General features: G+C 43.1%; 1 protein-coding gene across 1 annotated transcript; it reads left to right on the forward strand.

The window, feature by feature from the left end:
* Positions 1–4,409: 4,409 nt before the first annotated feature.
* On the forward strand, positions 4,410–14,989 carry hspb1 (heat shock protein, alpha-crystallin-related, 1). Its single transcript, XM_063203550.1, has 3 exons — positions 4,410–4,952; positions 11,314–11,377; positions 13,592–14,989. The coding sequence occupies exons 1-3, from the start codon at positions 4,523–4,525 to the stop codon at positions 13,746–13,748; spliced, it is 651 nt and encodes a 216-aa protein (XP_063059620.1). The 5' UTR covers positions 4,410–4,522; the 3' UTR covers positions 13,749–14,989.
* Positions 14,990–20,158: the final 5,169 nt, after the last annotated feature.

Consider the following 20,158-nt stretch of genomic DNA (forward strand, 5'->3'; position numbering starts at 1 on the left):
GCTTATTATTTTTTTAACATTACATTTATAAACTGTTACACAATTCAATTAGGTCTATTAATTACTGAGAAAACAACTGTATATGCCTTGTTAACAACTGTTACAACAGTTGTGTAAGTACTAAGTATGGCATTATTTCAGGGCATGCAGCATCTGTGGTTTTATCTCATGATATGCAGAAGACAAACATGCAACATATGGTTTAGGTATGCCATATGAGAACAAGTGGGCATCTATGTGCCAGTCTAGCAGGGGGGCTGACCAAACCAATTCATCTGTCTGGACGCCATGACGTTTAAGAATTCACCCGGGCTTATGACTTCCAGCAGCTGTCCACACTCTCTGCCCATACCACTCCTCACAAATGACGGGACGTATGGCGTTGCAGGGAAGCCGACAAGTGGGGGTGCATAGGGTTGTCCTGGGCCCAGGGAGAAGGGGGCCCCAGAACTGGGTCCTTATGACATTGTGTGTAGTGGGTTTGTGGCCCTTTCAGACGACTTTGTCCCAGGCCCGGCCAAAGCTGTCAGTGACCCTAGATGTACTGTACATGTACTGTAAGATAGCGTCCGCAGAGACATGCATTCATTTCAAAGCGTTCACCCATATGCGTGCACTTGCCACTCCTGTCTTTCAGTGCCGGTCTCCAATAATGTAGGCCTAAATGCATTTGAAATCACCAGGGGATGAACAGGTTTCACTCCATTTGTTGGTGTTACGCAAGGACTGTCTGAATGGTGCGAGAGCTTCCATTCACTTTGTATGAGCCTTCCCAAAGTTCAGATGTGAACTATCTTCTGTATTGGTCATCTCATTAGTCATTCAAAGTTGTCATTGAAAGTCTGATCTTTGGAATCTTTCCCATTGTTGTGTTAGTGTTGAGTTATTGTGGACAATTCTTGTTACCGTGATGGGAGTATCATTTCTTTATTGGCATGGTTGTTGCATCATTCATTTGAGACATGAAAGTCATATTTTCCTACCGTAATCTTGTGTGCAAAAGGAGACGCTTTAGCTAAGGCAACACTTCAAACCGCTGCAGGATTCAGCAGGCAAAAACGGTCTCTTTTAAAAAATGGCCTTTTCATAAAACCGGTGGAAAACACAGGTTAATAGTTACCATAATTCCATAAATTGCTCAATAATAATACTCACTTATATGGATAATAAATGTATTTACTATTCTTGTGAATCTGATATTAACATGTTTCAATTTTAGTAAATACTGTTTGTCTTTTGGAACATGGGGGATGGGGGTCGCGAAAATATGCCTATGGCCAACAGGGGGTCCCACCAGAATAGTTTTGGAACCACTGATGCATTATATACTGCACATTGTATATCATATTCATGCAGTGTATATATCACCCTGTCACCTGTCCTGCACACTGAGATGGGATGTGCACAAATGAAACGTGTCCCACTCTCTCTGAAGTAGAGAGGCCAGCAACATCACTCCAAGGCTTGATATGCCAGTCGAGTGCCAGAGCAGCCAAAGATACAAGTCCATTATCACAGCCGTGCTAAAATCCCGACACATATATGATGTTGACATGCCGTGCTGCCCACATGATGTCACAGGCGGTGGCTATATGCCACATGCATGGAGTCCAATTATGCTGACTTGGCCCACCTTCATCACAAACAGCTTCTTCTTACATTCCTCTTCTCTCCTATAATGTTGGGGGAGAGAGGGGGTTGAGGAGGTGGTGGCAGTGGGATTACAATTGAGGGGAGGAGGAGAGGGTTGGTCATTAAGATGGCTAGGCTAACAGGTAGCTGTGGGCAACCCCGGAAGGCAAATTGTGCAACAAAATGACATAGCACTGATTCTTGAAAGTTTGGCAAAAACATGTCCCTGCAGTAAAATATTAATTCTGTTGAAAATCAACTAAATTTTCACAAACAAAATGAACCCAGGTAATGGCCAAGGGGTCTGTCACACGAATACACAGTTGTTTGAAATATTTAAGTGCAATTTTATTACTTTTCATGGCTATAAACCTGTCCACACCCTGTAAACACGCCTGTCCCAAGGACTGGCATCATCATTTCAATTGACTTAAAATACAAAAATCACTAACAGAATTGAACAATATCACCATGATGTGGAAGACCATATTAAAGTGGTTCTACAGATGTGCACATAGTGGATGTAAAACAATATTTACTATTATTTACTGATTGCTCAAAATGTGTCCACCATATTGGTCACCACCGTCAGATTTTTTCTAAAAGACAATAAAATCAGGTATGTACAAGGTAATTTTCATTACTGAGGACCCCTTTTCAAACCTTTAGCTCTACTGCCTACTTCACCATCACTGACTGACGCTCCTGTAAGTTTATTATTTTGTCCTCAATTTGTTAATTTGTTTGGACACTGGTACTGTCCCAACCATAAACTGTCAACACCGTCGGGGGTTTTAATAGCATTGTATTACATTAATGTTAATAAATATATTTTTTTTCAGAAAAGGTATGAAGCACCCAAGAAACAGAGCGAAAATGAAATGGCTAATGTTAACAAACAATGCATAATATTTAAAAGAGTGTTTTTTTGTCTCACACCGTCAGATGTCACCACTGTCAGATTTTGTTCTGCTCATCATGTTGTTCCATATTTTACTAAATTGTGCTGGTTAATGAAACATTACTAGGCATGTTAGTAATAATTCTGATCCAAAATGATACTCTAGCCACCACTGAGGTGCATTTGGATGTTTTTTTGTCAGAAAACCTGACGGTGGTGACATCTGATGGAGTTCACCAAAAAACACATGTTTTAAGTGTTTTTGACATGTTTTAAGAATATGCATACAATAAGTATCTACAGTTATGTTGAATTGTTAAAGTAATTCACTTTAATACAGTAAACATGTGTTTTTTACTTCTAATTCTTTCTGCCGCTGTTGGCAAAACAAGAAAGAGCCCATTTTATGAAAAATGTTAAACATGGGGAGCTTGGCCAATGCATTCACTGCACAGCCAAGACCTACATCTATGATAATACACCTCTATATTTTGGATTTGAACAACTTAAAAGCTGTTTTTACCACATTTTCAACAACCAGTGGCTTACTTCCTAGATAATCTACTAATGAAGTAAAAGCACATGCTCATACTGTGCACACACAAAAATAAAGTGTTTATGCAAGATGCCATTGACTTGAGAGGGCTATTTATTTTGCTAAATGCAAGTCCTAATTAGGCCACTTTCACCACTCTTAGATTACTGTCACCACCGTCAGTTCTTAAGTCACCACCGTAAGAAGGAGTTTTGGACATTTTAAAGGAATGTGCTTACAACATTTTCCTTAGGAGTTGTTGAAATATCAAAGTAATAGCCAATTTAAGCCTACACGAATATTTGTGAAATTACAAAAAATTGTTTGTTCTATTTAGGCGTTAAGTAAGCATCGTATGACGGTACATATTTTAAAATTAGAACACATGAAACAGTATTAAAATAGAACAAAAGTGAATTTTCAACATTTAAAGGCATATGTGTGAACCAAAAAATACACATAATCACTTAAAAACTTCAGATACATATGCAACCAAATCAATACAATTTTAATAACTTTTAATTGTGTCTGACGGTGTTGACAAAAAACAAGGTATGATCGGGGAAAAGCCTGATTTCTGAAAAAAATACATAATGGGGAGATTGGCCTTGTGCATTTCCGAAAAGCCAAGACCTTAGTCTACGAGGATATACCATATAATTTTGTAATTCACTTTGTTTTTTTCTGTCAACATTACAACCTGTTTTAGCCACTTTCTCAAGAATCAGTGATAGACAGTGTCATAATTACGGGCTCGGAATTAAGGATAACATGTCTGCCAACTGTGGAGAGGGGCAATAAGATTTCAAACTAAACTTGACACTCCAGATGAATTTTCAATATCACATCTTGTCACAATTTTGACCTCAATCAGGGGGAACCATGGCATGTGGTGGCCCCTAGGCTTGGTGTTCCCAGTGGTGGCCCACTGGGAACACTGATGAAGGGCTAGACCCGAAACGTTTGTCCCCTGTCTGTCGGTTTTATTTACATTTTTTCGGCTTTGTTTAATACATTTTTTGATTCTGCATCCAGCTCCAGTGTGCGACTCCTTTCTTCCCTTTATTAGGCCCCAAGGCTTCAGCCATATCTGGCCTGTGCATTAATCCGGCCCAGTTGGTCAGAGGGTATTGGGCAACTGTGCTGGGGTCGGGCCTTCTATTGGATTCCATTCTAGAGTCTGCGCTGGACCGCGAATAGACACTCTGGTCACTTCTAAAAATATCTGGAGGGGAGGGGGAATCAGGAGGCGGGAGGAAGACCGGGCTGGCTAGAGGGGTGATTCAGGGGGGTGTGTCATGAGAGAGGGGAGAGCCGGAGAGAGCGGTGTATAAAAGTGTCCCGTGGAGAAACAGTCAGTACCCTTCCAGCGAAGTTTGAGCGAGACCAGGCACTCCTCTCTCTCTTCTCTTCTCTTCTCTTCTCTACACGCTCTCACCAACCCACCCATAGCCATGGAGAGGCGCATTCCCTTCAGCTTCCTCCGCACCCCCAGCTGGGACCCCTTCCGCGACTGGTACCAGGGCAGCCGCCTCTTCGACCAGTCCTTCGGCATGCCCACGCTGGCCGAGGACTTTGCCAACTTCCCCAGCACCCACTGGCCCGGCTACATCCGCCAGGGCATGCCCACCATGCCCGGCATGCCCGGCGCCGAGATGCCCGTCTCTCCTCTCATGGCGCCCACCGCCCAGATGCCCATGATGGCCTCCCCGATGGCCGCTGGACCTTCCCCTGCCTACGCCCGCGCCCTCTCCAGGCAGCTCAGCTCCGGTATGTCCGAGATCAAGCAGTCCGGGGAGAGCTGGAAGGTCAGCCTGGACGTCAACCACTTTGCCCCCGAGGAGATCGTGGTCAAGACCAAGGACGGCGTGGTGGAGATCACAGGTGAGAATGTAGCCTCTTTGTGCAGATGGGCCCGCCGGCGGGCCTGTTCACTCATTGCTGAAAACACTCGATTACATCATAACAACATTGAGCCTTAAGTAAGAGATAAAGACTCTTATCATTACAATTTTGGTGACCATAAAGTTAATATTTATTAGGCTCTGTGCAACTGTGAAAATTAAAGTAACACTATGTAGATATTTCACCCTATAGTTGTTGAGTTCTGTTGAGTTCTGTTGAGTTGAGTTCTTAGTCATATAGAACTATTGAGAGATGGGATCTTTCCTCTCAACTTAGGATGGAAGTGGAATTGTCACAGAGAGAACTGCAGATACTCCCTGTCCATTCATACATACAGTACATCATATAAAGGCAGTTTTTCCCTCTTTAGACCTACAGGTAGGAGGCAGTTTTGTCACAAATGTTCACTCAGAACAATTGTTGAGAGATGGGGCCGCTCCTCCTCACTTACTTACTGCAGTCGTAGCCACACGGTGAATGGCTTAGCTCTCACCCTAGCCTGTTACGACTTGAAGTCATAAATGAAATAATTTTGGAAACATTATTTTTAGACTCAAAGAAATGACTTGGTGCTCCATTGCACTTTTACAACGTCCACTCTCTAAATAGATTAGGAATGCCGCCATTGATGCCCTCGGTGGCTACTTTGTTTGGTAATATGACACTGCAGGAGGTGAGGAGCTGATATTACTGCCTAGGGCCTCATATGGAACCAGAGACAGGATGTATGGATGTCATTGTATTCAGTGGTTTAGTCTACGTAGAACGCGGGTATACAGAGTATACCCACTTCTAAATTTCAGGGATTTCCGTATACCCACTTAAAATTGATTGATCCATTATTTTGAATGGCACAAATATATACAGTGTACCCACTTCAAAAAATGCTCCAATATACAGTATACCCACCATAAAAAGTAGACTACACCACTGATTGTGTTGTATGCACTGTTATTGTTGTATTGTCTGTCACAGTGCTTCCAGCAGTAATGAGATGCAAGTGTGGACTGAAGCTACACATTTGTAACTTGATTTTATTTTATAGATTTGTCACTGAAAGTATTCACTGACATTCTTGCACACACCACAAAACTGTCAGGATTTCTCAGCATCTTGCCAATGCTCTGGAATCATTTTACAGGGAGTTAGTTAGCAGACAAACAGATAATGCAACAAAGAGACAATCAGACAAATCTGACAAATCTGTTTCACACTGACAAAGCACAATAACTGTTAAGGAGTTTACAATGTATTCATTTAAACAAAGTAAATACCCTATTTTGTGTCCAGGCAGATAAATGCTAAAGAAATACAGAACACACACACACACACACACACACACACACACACACACACACACACACACACACACACACACACACACACACACACACACACACACACACACACACACACACACACACACACACACACACACACACAAAACACAGACCCAGACCCACCCGCAAAAACTCCCTCCCTCACACACAAGGCATTAGTTCAGAGAATGTTCCCAGTGGTGTGAAGGCAGGGAGGGGAAATGTTTGGACCAGAGCCTGGGTCATGATAATACCTCACAGATTCCTGAGGCATTATACAGTTGAGGACGATATTATTAGCCCCCCTCCTGAAATTAGACATATCTCTTCATTGATCATTGAGAATGATCATTATTAATAAATGTGTGTTATTCTGGAAACAAATACACCATGGAGATAGTATACAATAAGTTAAATTTGGACTTTTCCATTTTCACAATGAGTTTAAACCAAAAAGTGTAAAAATGGCAAGGACAAAATTATTAGCCCCCTTATCATTAATAGTCAATACAGTGCCATTTATGAACAAAAATTGACACCAGGCACTTTGATTAGTTGTTAACTATGTTGGTACATGTCCTACCAGGGATTTTGGCCCATTTTTTTCATCGCAAATAGTTAAGCTGGTCCAAATGGCATGCATGTTGAGGATGGACATTCATTTTCAGCACTCTTCAAATACTATCTAAAGGATTGAGGTCTGAACCACTCCATGACCATGGTTTTAGTATCCTTGAAGAACATTTGAACTATTTTGGATGCACATTTTGGGTTATTATCTTATTGACAGATCCAGTGAAGATCTTAGCTCCCTCTACGAGCATATTTTTGCAAGGTCACTTTCCACATTCTATCATAATTTTCAAGTCAAGTCAAGTCAAGTAGGTTTTATTGTCAATTTCTTTACATGCACTGGTCATACAAAGAATTTGAAATTACATTTCTTGCTTTCCCATACAGACATAGACTAATTAAGGTAAGGACATAGACAGTATAGACATAGACAGTACTTATACATGGACTTAAGACAGTATGGACATAGACAGTGCTCATACATTTAAAGTGCAAGACTGGACAACAGAAGACTTGTAGAGGACATACATTAAGAGGTATTTGTTGTGTTTTTGTGCTTTTCCTAAAAAAAAAAAAAAAAATAATAATAATAATAATAATAATTTTCAGTTTTTATGGTGCTGTACACCCAAACAAGGTTTCCTGTGACTGAGGCGGCCACAGAATGATGCACCCACCACCATGTTTAATTGTGGAAACCATTTTATAACGATTCAAGGCCTATCCCTTTCTTCACCTGACAGAAGCAGAATTCATGCATCAAAGCAGGTGCAATTGAATATCATCAGATGAAAGCAGAGATGTTCAAAACTCATTTTTGACTTTCAAATGTTCACAGGCAAAGCCCAATAACACTCTGATATGCACTGCCTTTAGTAAAGGGGTTCTTCTGTGATGATGGCCCCAAAGCCCAATATGATGACAAGCCCTAACAACTGTCTTTCTTGTTGAGGGAAAAACTCCAGGTGAGGCCAGGTCAATAACAATCATCTAGACAGGTGTCCAATGCTTCTTTGGTCTAATGGGGCCAAGCAGTTTCCACAGTTACACATAGTGGTGGGGCATCAAGTTTAGTCTGTTATTCAGCCTCAGACACAGGGAGTCTGGGTCTGAATCTGGATTGCTGGGTCTTCCAACAACATTGTAACCCAAAGCATACATTTAGATTAGTTCAGAGGTTCTTCAAGGACACTAAAACCATGATATTGGAATCACCCGCTCATAGTCCAGTCCTCAATCCCACTGAGAGTCTGTGGTTAATGTCTATGCTCAGCATCCATGCGATTTGGACCAGCTAGAACACTTTGCAGTGAAGAAATGGGCCAAAATCCCTAGTGGGGCATGTGCCAACCTAGGTAGCAACTTATCAGAGCCTGTTGTCAGTTTTGGTTCATAAATGGCGCCATATTGACTATTAATGATCAGGGGGCTAGTAATTTTGTCCTTGTCATTTTTGCCCTTTTTTGTTTAAACTCATCGTAACAATAGAAAAATCCAAATTCAACTCATTGAACATTATCTCCATCAGTGTATTTGTTTCCAGAATAACAGAAACGGTCAATAATGGTCATTCTTATTGAGAAATCAAGAGAAATCTCTAATTTCAGGAGGGGGACTAATAATATCGTCCTCAACTGTACAACCCTTCAGGCCTCCACAAATCACGCTGCCTTTAGGAACCCTGTTTGCGTCAGTAGGCAGCTCCCACAAACTACACTGCAAGAGCTGAATGAGCCTGTGACTATAACTGTTCTTTAGAGTCAAGTTCATAGTCACACACACCAGAACGAGTTTGAGTATTGTGCTAGAATTAGCATTAGTAGTAGTAGTAGAAGTAATAGTAGTAGTAGTAGTAGGCGTAGTAGTAGAGTTTTTACCCTTCTGATATCAATCAATCAATCAATCAGTCAAAATTACATAGCACATTATCATACATAATACATAATTATCATAGCACAATGTGCTAAAGACAAAATAGAAGAAAAAGAAACTGTATTGTGTTATAGATAGTAGTCGATAATTAACTATCACCAAAGGCAGATGAGAATAAAGCTGTTTTCATTTTCTTTTTAAAACAAGATACTGTTGGGGCAGTTCTAATTTGGACAGGAAGTTGGTTCCAGGATTTTGCAGCATAATGACAAAATGCCATTTCACTCAGTCTAGATTTTGACTCTAGGCACAACCAGTGGAGGATATTTTGAAGACCTTGTAAGACATGATATTGCTCCGGCACATTTACAATATATTTAGGGTCTAAGCCACTAAGTGACTGGTAGCCAGTGCAATGACCTAAGTACTGGAGTGATGTGGTATGTGATTTGGCCAGAATCACAATAACCAAGTCATATTGTATTACTAAAGACTCTGCATAATGCCATGGTGGCATAGTAATTAGGTAGTAAAGACATCTCAATTTCTAGTGTTTAGTTTTCAGTGTTCCACTGGAAGTGAATGGTGCACAGTGTGAGGCGACATTGTTTCTTCTGTTGAGACAACACTCAGCAGCACAGATTGAGTGTTGCTACTGAGACATTCGCTCCATATGAGCTGAAGTGCCAATGGGGCGGCAGCCTGACATTGGCAGGAACACTGTGGGATGTCAAACTGCTATCTTTCAAGAAGGCCTTCGGTTAATACACAAGGGAAACCAAAAGCATGTGTGTGCCCATTTGATACCCTCCTTAAGCTTGCTTGGCTGTCTGCTGAACATCTCCCAGAGGGGAGGGAGACAAGGACGCCCACTGCCCGCTATCCTGCTCTGCCTTGCTCTGTTTCCTCCTCTCGTTATCGAGCCGTCGCCAAAACAAATAGAGGGGGCACTGACACTGTTCCACCACAGCCAGCAGGATTTATGGGGGAGTCGCGCCGCAATGCGAGAGAGAGAGCTACAGCAGGGCCACAGCACATGCACAGGGCTGTTTCAAGGTATAAGGGGGCCCTAGGCAAAAATGTACTTGGGGTCCCTTTTTTCTCTTCAAATTATTGGAGAAACCCCCCAAGAGAGAATTTGATAGCAGTATCATTGCACTTTTCAGTTATTAAATTTAGGGAGGTTTTACCTCACTCACAAAGTTGTGACTGCTGTCATTTGAATTCAAGTACATAACCAGTCTTTTCCATTGGGCCCCTTTCACCTGGGGGGCCTAGGCAATTGCCTAGTTTGCTTGCATGGTTGTGAAAGACCAGCACATGCCATGAGGCAGCGCTGTGACAGAATGCAGACGCACCAGTCAGTTGTCACTTGCATGGAGGATCGCACTTAACGTATAGCCTCCAGTGCCCCTACGGTGTCTACTGTCTACATTATCAGCGGAGTGGAAAATAATGAGTGCACTCAGACAGGCCTTGCGAACCAAAGATTTTCCAGTTTATTTTAGGGATGCAGGCACCAAACAGCTATCGGAGGCAGGGTCAATACTATCCACCGAGATAACCACTCCTATGGTTATCTACTGTATGGTACAGCATAGCCTATTTTACAGTAGTGGAAAAAATGCACACAGGGCTCCAGGGGAAAACACTGATAGAGTCTCCATACAGCCTTCCAAGCTCACAATAGGGCCCCCACCATCAATACAAGAGGATGTCTCTTGTAAATTGCATGTCCTTAGACTCAGAGGTTTTAAAGGATACATGCCTATGCCTGCCACAAGTATTGTTCATAAGTCTTAATGCAGAAGGTTCAGAACAAACAACAGTTTGTTTCAATCGTTGGTAAAATACTGTGAACTCAAAATTCTGTTTGTCACCCCTTTTGCTATCAGCCACCAGACCCCAAAATTGAAATGACTCTGAATCCTGCCATCAACCTTATTGTGTTGGAAATAAAGAATTATGTATCTCTCCAGCTCAAAACATCTCAGATGATCATTTAGGGGGTGACTGGGGTTTATTTCAGGTCTTCTCATTGCAGCTCTTGAAAGCTTGTAGCTCCTGTCTCACAGAAGAGACCAATATGGAAAGGGGATCCAGGGACAGGGCACATTGTTTACATTAGTGGTTGGTTCCCAAACTTTTTCTTCCGGGACCCCATTTTGGCCCTAAGTATATTTAGTATAAATATACCCCACGCATCCCCCCATATTCCAAACAGCAAACACTAGTTTTTGTTTTTCTCCATTAATATTGCTAAATTAGAAGTTCAGATTAACAAGAAAGCCATATTGTGTGTGCTGTTACTAACCAATTTATGGAATTATGGTAACTACCAACCTGTGTTTTCCCCTGCTATTAACTCCCTTCTTTCTGCGAACGTCCTGCAGTACCTCCACGACCCCCAGTTTGGGTTTGGGAGCCACTAGTTTACATGTCTGCTGTCGTAAGGCTTTAGCTGTCCACTAGCACCTCATTGTGGGCTGATCCACCTGTCGTAATATGAACAGATGGCCGCTCCATGCTGCTGCTTCTGGCTGACCTCTGGGTGTGTGTTTGTGTGTCCTTGACAGGAAAGCATGAGGAGAGGAGGGATGAGCACGGCTACATTTCCAGATGCTTCACCAGGAAGTACACGTAAGTGTGCAGTGCTGCATTATTACAATGAACCTACTGTTACCATAAACACTGTAACCTGCTACAACATGGCCCCTGTTACAAATAAGCTGTGTTACCTAAGATGCAAACACCAAGTTGTAATGTATTACTAAAGGCGCTGTGTAATGTCGTAGCAGTGTAGTACTAGTTAGTCAATGACTATTACCAGAGATGGTATCTAAGGACTATTTAGCAGCCATCTCTGCTATTACAGCATTCCAGTGGAGCGGTGCACATGATGGGGATGCTGTGTACTGTAGATGACCAGCCATATGAATAAGAGATATGAAGAGCTTCAGAACATACAGTAACCTGGCTCTCTCCAGATGAATGGGGTACCAATTCTGTCCACCCTCCTTGGCGAAGTGCCCTTGAGCAAGGCACCTAACCCCACATTGCTCCAGGGACTATAACCCTTACCCTGTAATGACTGTAAGTGGTTTTGGATAAAAAGTGTCAGCTAAGTGTAATGTAATATAATAATAGTTGTTATCTTCTGATCATCCTTCCTGTCATTGAGGAGGTAGGCCTATCTTGATGGCAGAGCTACATTCCACACTTCAGATCTGTGCAAAAAAAGGGCCACCTAACCTGATGAAGGTTAAAACGCTGAAAGCTTGCAGTGAAGATTTTGCACAGATCGGAAGTGTGCATATTTTTGCCCTTTTTACTTGGAAGTTTCAACCATATCCTGCACCTTCACAACAGATGAGCATTCACCCTTGACTAAAATACATTATAGTCCATAAATGGTCTTAGGCCTAGAGCAAAAGCACTAAGGCAGACAGCTCATTGTTCCTCCCCTCTGCCTTGAAGTGAGCTCATGTCTTGAGTGTCTGTGTGAGGAGAGGGGGCTGTTACATAACAGAGGGTGGACTCTTCCTGTGGAGCTCTATACAGTGTTGCTGTTACTCTCCGTGCCAAAGTTTAGGCATGGCTATTGTGTGATGCTCTTTGAAAAATCATGTGTTGTTTTTCTATTGTTTGATGCTATATTTTGTGACTTTCAAGGGTGAGAGCACTTTTATTGTGACTATATTGTGCAAAACTAGTGACAGTTAAACTAAACAACATTCAAACAGTTAAATTCAGATTAATTACCCAAGAGTATGCATAGTTGTTATTAACAAACAGATATTGTGTGTATAGACTATTCTTGATGGTATCAACAAAGATTGTCTTGGTCGTAACCTTTTCACCATCTCTGGTACCAGTCCAATATATTTGCCCAACACAACTCTCCGTCATTCTTTTATTTTGTGGTCAAGTGGTCTGACACAGCTTCACGAGTGTCAGCCAATAAATTAGTCCCTGGGCAGGCTGTCAAACATTCATACCTGTCAACACATTACAAGCAAGGAAAGGAAGGATTGTTGACTGGTGAACTTGTTAAATCAGCAGGTGAGGCGATGGGGATGATTAGCCCATTTCATTGCCAGGCAGATGGAGCAATAAGCAGTGTAATGGATCATGAGACAGAATTGAGAACAGTGGGAGAAAAACAATAGCTGTAGTACCACCAGGAGGTTGACATAGTATTAGAACAATGGGAGGGATAGTCTGAAGTGAAAGGCAGTGGAGCTGCCCCGCCTACAGTTGAATCTGATCTCTGAATTCAGAGCCTTCAATATGACTAATAACCCAAAGTCCTGAATTCTAGTCCCATCGGGGCAACTCTATGCCCCTTCACTCCCATAGACATTCAGCCACTGAAATATATCAAAATCTAATTCTTTCCCCCTCCCATAACATCTGTGGTTTTCTGAGGTGCCTCACCCTTGCATTCAAAGCTTTTCTTACCCTCTATCACCATCTACAGGCAGTACTGAACATTGTTGTACTGAATGCACACCCCTCTCCCCATAAACTCCATATGTGCTGAGATGAAAATTATGATCCCTGCAAATCATAGCATGACATTCCATTTATTTTTTTCGGGGAAAATATAACAGTTGGCTATATGCATTAAACCACTTGTCTAAGACCATTTGAAACATTTGTTCAGATCCCACATGGTTTGACCTGTTGGAAATAGGTACATCATTCAGTATGTCTTCAGTATGTCTTGTCGGACAAAGATGACTGACTGGTGGAACCAGTCTGTGACTCAGCAGTAGCCAGAAATCTGGGTGCCATCTCATCTCATGTAACGCTGTACGTGCCTCTTCTGCTTTTTGCTCGCTTGTGCTCCAGACTGCCCCCTGGTGCCGACATGGAGAAGGTCTGCTCCTCCCTGTCCCCCGAGGGAGTGCTGACGGTGGAGGCCCCCCTGCCCAAGCCCGCCATCCAGGGCAGCGAGATCAACATCCCCGTCAACGTGGAGAAGGGGAGCATGGTCAAGCACGAGTGAACTAGAGAAACCCTATAGTCATTCCCCCACCAGCACCGCAACGCAAAAATACTAACACACACAGCCGCACACACATACCATACCCCCTCTATACACACAAACACACTCAGAACACAAGCCCTGAAGTTGAAGAGATGGTTTACAGTACTGGTGCTCGATGTAGGTCTACATGTGTTCCTTCTTCATTACTGACCTCGGGAGAGAGGCAGAGGTTGCAGCTCCACCTGCTCTGCCGGCCCGTGCCAACGTTGCAGCCTGCAGTGGGAGAGGCCGTGGGTGAAGAGAGGTGGCGAAGGGTGCGTCAGACTGTCAGATCGTCAGCTCCCCCTCCTCTCCGCTGCCTGCCCTAATGATGCCACCCCAGCTGGGTGCCCGGAGCTGAGCACAGACTCACACTCGCACATCTGCACCCAGTGCCATATGCCGTACGGCTCTGCAGTAATTATACACTTCATTTAAATTACTATCACACACACAAACACACGGACACACACAGGCGTGCTTAGGCACACAGACACACACAACGACACACAGTCAAAGACACAGACACCCATCCACACACACACACGCACACACACCCTACCTTGATCAATCATTTGCTTGTCAACCGCAACGTCAAGCTCTGCTGTGTGCAAGTGAATCTGCATGGGCAGATGCTTGAAGAGGCATCCTGAACGCTGTACCATCCTGATGCCATAGCCTCACTCACCGCTTCAGCTTTACAGTGGACAGAAGAGAACAGGGTTGCCAGATTGTGCCGGGTTCACAAGATAATCTGCAGGTGAACAACATCGTCTTGGGCAGATCACTACGTGTTATAGCCGTATATGCCAATGAGATCTTTCGAGCCCCAGTTCAAATCGAGCCTATCTGAGCATCTGGCAACCCTGGAGAAGAGCTGAGAGAAGCAATAACCACAGACTTCCACAGACATGCCACAAACAGACAGTTCCTGGTCTTTCTAGCACTGGTTGGTTCCTCCTTGCCGGCCACTGTGAAGATGACCTTAAACAGCTAGGCCAACCAAGCTCTGAAAAGCATGAGCCAAAAAAACAACTGAAAACTTGTGTGTGACAGATGTTTGCCACAACCTTGTCTTTCTTTGCTTGTTTCAGCCTTTGTTTCTTCTTGCAGAAGAAATGTTATTTTTTTCCACCTAATTTGCTAAAGGTTAAAAACCGCTCTTGCATGCTAAAGGAGAATAAACTTTTCCACAAAAAATACCTGTTCATTTTATGTGATTATCCCTGCTCTGTTTGAAACAATACATACCCATGACCTAAATACCAAAGATGGAACTGTATTTTTAAGCAGAATACTGTAGGTAACCTCTATACAGAACAATGGAAAAAGCCTTATGGCACATCACAGTTTTAGCCATTCTGGTCAGTTTTTTTGCCCAGAGGGACAGCTAAGCTAAGTCTTCCCCTCTGCTCAAAGAACCACTTTTTCAATTGTTTTCAATTGAATGAAGGCTGTCCCAGAAGGCTGGCATCAGTAAGCCACAGCCCCTGTTATAAATTAGCTGTTACTAGGATGGCAATGACCATGTCGTAATGTATTACTAAAGGCCCTGCACTGTCATAGTGAGGTAGCGCTACGGAAGTAACGTTTTGTCAATGACTATTACAGCGTTCCACTGGTGGTCTACGGGTGACCCCGGCCCCAGCCACGACACCCAACAGTTTGACCCTTTCCAGCCAGTTTCCACAGCGGAATCACTGGGCGTCTGAAAAAGAACTTAATATTTTGCCACCCTCCTCACCAAAAAAAATATGGTTTTTATTTGAAAGGGATGACATGTTTATTCCTCCTTCAAGGCAGCCCTGCCCATGTCATCTCACAATTTGAGCCATAGGGCTACTTAGATATGAATTTAAAATAAATATAAATATTGTACACCTCCTCCCAAAATATCCAATTTGGTTTTCAGTTGAATGGTCCCTGGAGGTTTGTCATCCTCCTTAATTGCAGCCCTGGCCATGGATACTACCTCGAGGATGAGAGATTAGATCATCAGGAGGATGGTCTAAAGAGAAAGTCTCCATCCAACACTGCCATGGTCACTCCAGGCCACTGCAGTCCAGACAACATATCAGACATGATACCTGTTAGTCTTTCATACTGAGGAATTTAATATGGTTCCATAATGGAAACTCACTGGCTATTCCTGCTTCGCTACATGTGATATCACCAATCTTGTCCTGTCATTGTACACAATATTCAAAACAGACAATTCTTAGTCAAGCTGTATAGAGTTTCTTCCAGAGATTTGTCATGAAGAGTCAGAGAGAGACAACAACACACGGTAACCTTGAGGTGTCAGAAATGAAACAGCGTTCCTGTGAGTGTTCATCTAAGATGTTAAGTGGACGACACTGACGTCATCTACATTACTTCAGAGCCAGGTCTTTTGTTGGTGTTCCAAGGCCAAGGGGGAGAAAGGTAATGGCAGTAGCCTACTGGATTTTTACAAGGACATGACAATAGGTCTCTAATGAGGGAGAAGGGGACACAGGGCTGGACTGGTAGTCTGGCATACAGGGCATTTTCCCGTTGGACCCGTTGAGGTTTTGTTTGTTTGCTTGTTTTTTCTTAGTGACTGGCCCACAGTTTAGAGGGCCCCACTGGTCCATCTTCACTATACAGTAGACTAGACTGAGTCAAGCAGGATATAGGATGAAAACAGCTTCTATGTGTGAGGGGCCAGTTTTAGACAAAAATGCCTGGATGTGTTTTTGGTCCCGGTCCATCCCTGAGTGGACATGACAGAGGAATGCATTAGGGAACTATATTGGATTATCAGAACACAGGTAATCAGCATTAGATACATAGCACTACTGGTAGGCATGGGTGTAATTTTAGGGGGGGTGGTTGGGACATGTCCATGCCACTTTTGAGATAAACCTATCTTGTCCCTTCCCCTTTTTCTCAAATATAATGCAAAAACAGCATGTTGCATATTCTGACAATTTGCCATTGAAATGTCCCCACCACTTTTCAAGCCAAACCTACACCTTTGCTGGTAGGGTTCACCTAGGCCTACTGTGCAGCCCATGCAGAGAGAGAGTTCACACTGTAGGTTCCCTCATAGAGGGGTTGTTTCATACGGAAGCCTGTGGTGGTTTCTCACAGATGGTCTTTTGATGCTCACCTGTTTCCATGGTGACCGGAGGGACGTTCATTCTCACATTATTGTGCCGACAAAAGACTGAAAAGAGCTGGTTAGCCATGTGGGAGGATTGGAAACGGAATATTCCCCATATCTACTAGTATTGCACTACCACGCAACATTTAATGATACTGTATACGGTACTTTGTCATTTGTCACCAGCGCTGATGGCAAGATGTAGCCCACAGACAAGTCAGTCAACAGTCAAGGCCCAGTGAGGTGACTAACACACAGCAACAATCCTCTATACAAGAGATGACTACCAAATGGCACGTCAACAATGCTACAGAGACAGTGTAAGTTACAGGTCAGGACCTTCAGCCTTAAGGCCGACACCTGCTTAAAATTAAAGACAAGACCACAGGCAGTGGAGACTATGAAGTCATGAACCCTGAGTCAAAATGACTTGTGTATCAGTATTCACAGCCACAGGCACAAGTGACCTTAAAAAGCACTGCAGCATAGATTATGTGTTGCTCATTTTTACAAATATAAAAGGGTTAGTTTTTCATTTAATTGGAGTGTGTTGGTGGCTTATTCTGTTACACGTATACCTTAACTGTAAGTATTGAGTATATATATATATATATGAAGAGTTCAGATGCAAAACCCCCTAAGTGCCTATTCAGAAAATAATCTTAATTAATTTCCATTTAATACAAAGCTATCAAAATTGCATATTTTTTAATTATATTCATGTAATATAACTATGTATATGTATTATCAGGTACATGAAGGTAAACCAAACCAACAACGGGGTTCTCTAAAAATATAGAAGTGCAGGTCTTCAGAAATGGAGTTAGGGGTTTTTGCATCTGAACTCTTCATATATATATATATATATATATATATATATATATATATATATATATATATATATATAGGCCTATATATATATATATACTATAGCCCTATATGATTCAATATTCAGTATGATTCATATTATACCTAACAACCAGTTTATGATGAGTTATTCAGAAGTCCTATGTAATCTTTGTAAAATGAGACCACAGCAAACTTTATTATTGCACCAGTGTAAATTGAAATGCTATCATTTCATGCCTCACAATTTAAATACATCACAGAATAAGGCAGACATAATAAATAGCAGAAATACAAAACCCATGGCATAAAGTAAGAAATTGAATATATGTAACTTGAGTTTGCTGCTCTGAAGTCACACATTACAGACTGTGCACCGTGTTCTCCACTTAGAGCTTACTTCAGCACCACTGAGCCAGAGAGAAGCTGAACAACAGTGACTAGGGGCTGGAGTTTATTTATTTACAACACGTTTCCACACACCATCATCTTTTTTTAGCCCACACGTGCTTGTCCCAGCACAACATACTAACACACATGTTCACTCACTCTCTCGCACACACACAACCTCTCTCACACACTCTCTCTCTCTCTCTACTTTAACACTCTTCTTTGCGCTTCCTCTCTTCTCTGTACTCTGGAGCTGCAGGGCTTGTGCCTATTTATAGAAGTGTTCCTGGGTGCCCTGCATTTCCGGCATGTTCCCTGTTGTGTACTGGCAGCAGACGACAGGAATCTCTTCTGGACTGCACTGTCACTTCTTCCCGCTCTCATCCATGAGGTGACAAGCCCGCAAAATGAACAAGGACCCATGCAATAGCACGGCGAGTCTGAGTCTGGTATTGGAAAATTTTACCCAAAACCTTTTCCTCGCAGTCCATGTTTATTTTACCTGTTACTATTATACCTTGTACTTTGTTTGTCTGACAAGTCTGCTATTTTCTGTGTCAAATTAGTTATACCTCAGGACTACAGAAAGAGCTCCACTAATAATAAAGGTGAGCTGCTCAGAGCTCATTGAAATCCTTCCCCAGCAATCCAGCTGAACGCGTATATAGCCTACTTCTTAACACAAGTCTTTATATAGTGCCTTTCAAAGCCATGACTCACCGTTTGCTCCATCGCTGTCTCTCCTTCCCCCTCCCCATTTAGATAATGCCCCATTAAATAATTCATCTGGTTCCCATCCCACCTCTCCGCAGCTCAGCCCCCAGCTCCCTACACTGCTACCATCAGCTACTCAGGCTGCCATCACACAGCAAATTTAACTCTCGTAGTGTTGGTGTTACTCCCTACGTGTTGAATAAACACTGCCAAATGTACAAGGCAGTACAGTAGCTACTCCGTTATCACAAGCTAGTTAGGCAACCCCCCCCCCCCCCCCCGCCAAAGCCCACCGCAAATGTAACACTATAGTTTTGATCCTTCTTACTCAGTGCTGAATTAACACTGTCAAATGTACTACAGTAGCTACTCATCCAGTAACAAAATACAGTGTTGATTCAACACTTAGAGAGTACTCTAGGACCAAATACACACTCTATTGTTGAACTGACTGTGCTTTTTTACTGTACAGCAGCCAGTACAGTAGCTACTCTGCTACCAGCAGCTATTGAGTCACATTGACTAGCTCTACTCCATTACTACCAGTTTCCCAGCTCAGCCAGCCCCCCAGTACAGAACTGCACTCCCCACTCCCCCCCCCACCCCGTGCCAGTATGCCACCACCAGGGCGTTCAGATGATACTACAATTGGAGGAATTATACTCCCTCCCTCCTCTCTCTCTTTCTCTCTTTCCCCCTTCTCTTCCCCCACCCCCCTCTCTCTGTGCTCCAGCCTGAGCTGTTAGACGTGACTCTCTCTGTCTCTCTTACTCTTTTATGCTCTCCCTGACTGCCTCTCCCTCTCCCTCATGGTCTTCCCCTCTCTCTCGGCCTTCCCTCTCTATCACTCTGTCCCTGTCTCTGTCTGTCTCTGAGTCTGCTCTCTCTGTCTCTGTCTCTGTCTGTCTGTCTGTCTCTCTCTCTCTCTCTCTCTCTCTCTCTCTCTCTCTCTCTCTCTCTCTCTCTCTCTCTCTCTCTCTCTCTCTCTCTCTCTTTCTCTCCTTTTTCTCCCTGTACCAGCCTCAGCTGTCAGGCGTAAGTAGGCCAGCTCTCCGAGGGGTGCAATTAATGTGATCCGAGGAAGTTCACCCAGGGTGGAGATGGGACTCAGTGGCTTTCATCACCCACACAGCAACACGCCCCCCCCCCATAAAGCCCATCAACACCCTCACAGACCCCGTGTCCCCATGCACTCTTTACTCTTTACCCCTTATCCAATACACCCAGGATGGAGATACTGGCCCTCACAGGCTCACTCATAACCTCAGACCCCCCCCCTCCTTCTGCCCCCAACACCCCCCTGTGCCCAAGC

Source organism: Engraulis encrasicolus, chromosome 7 (assembly GCF_034702125.1).
Source record: "Engraulis encrasicolus isolate BLACKSEA-1 chromosome 7, IST_EnEncr_1.0, whole genome shotgun sequence".
NCBI lineage: Eukaryota > Metazoa > Chordata > Actinopteri > Clupeiformes > Engraulidae > Engraulis > Engraulis encrasicolus.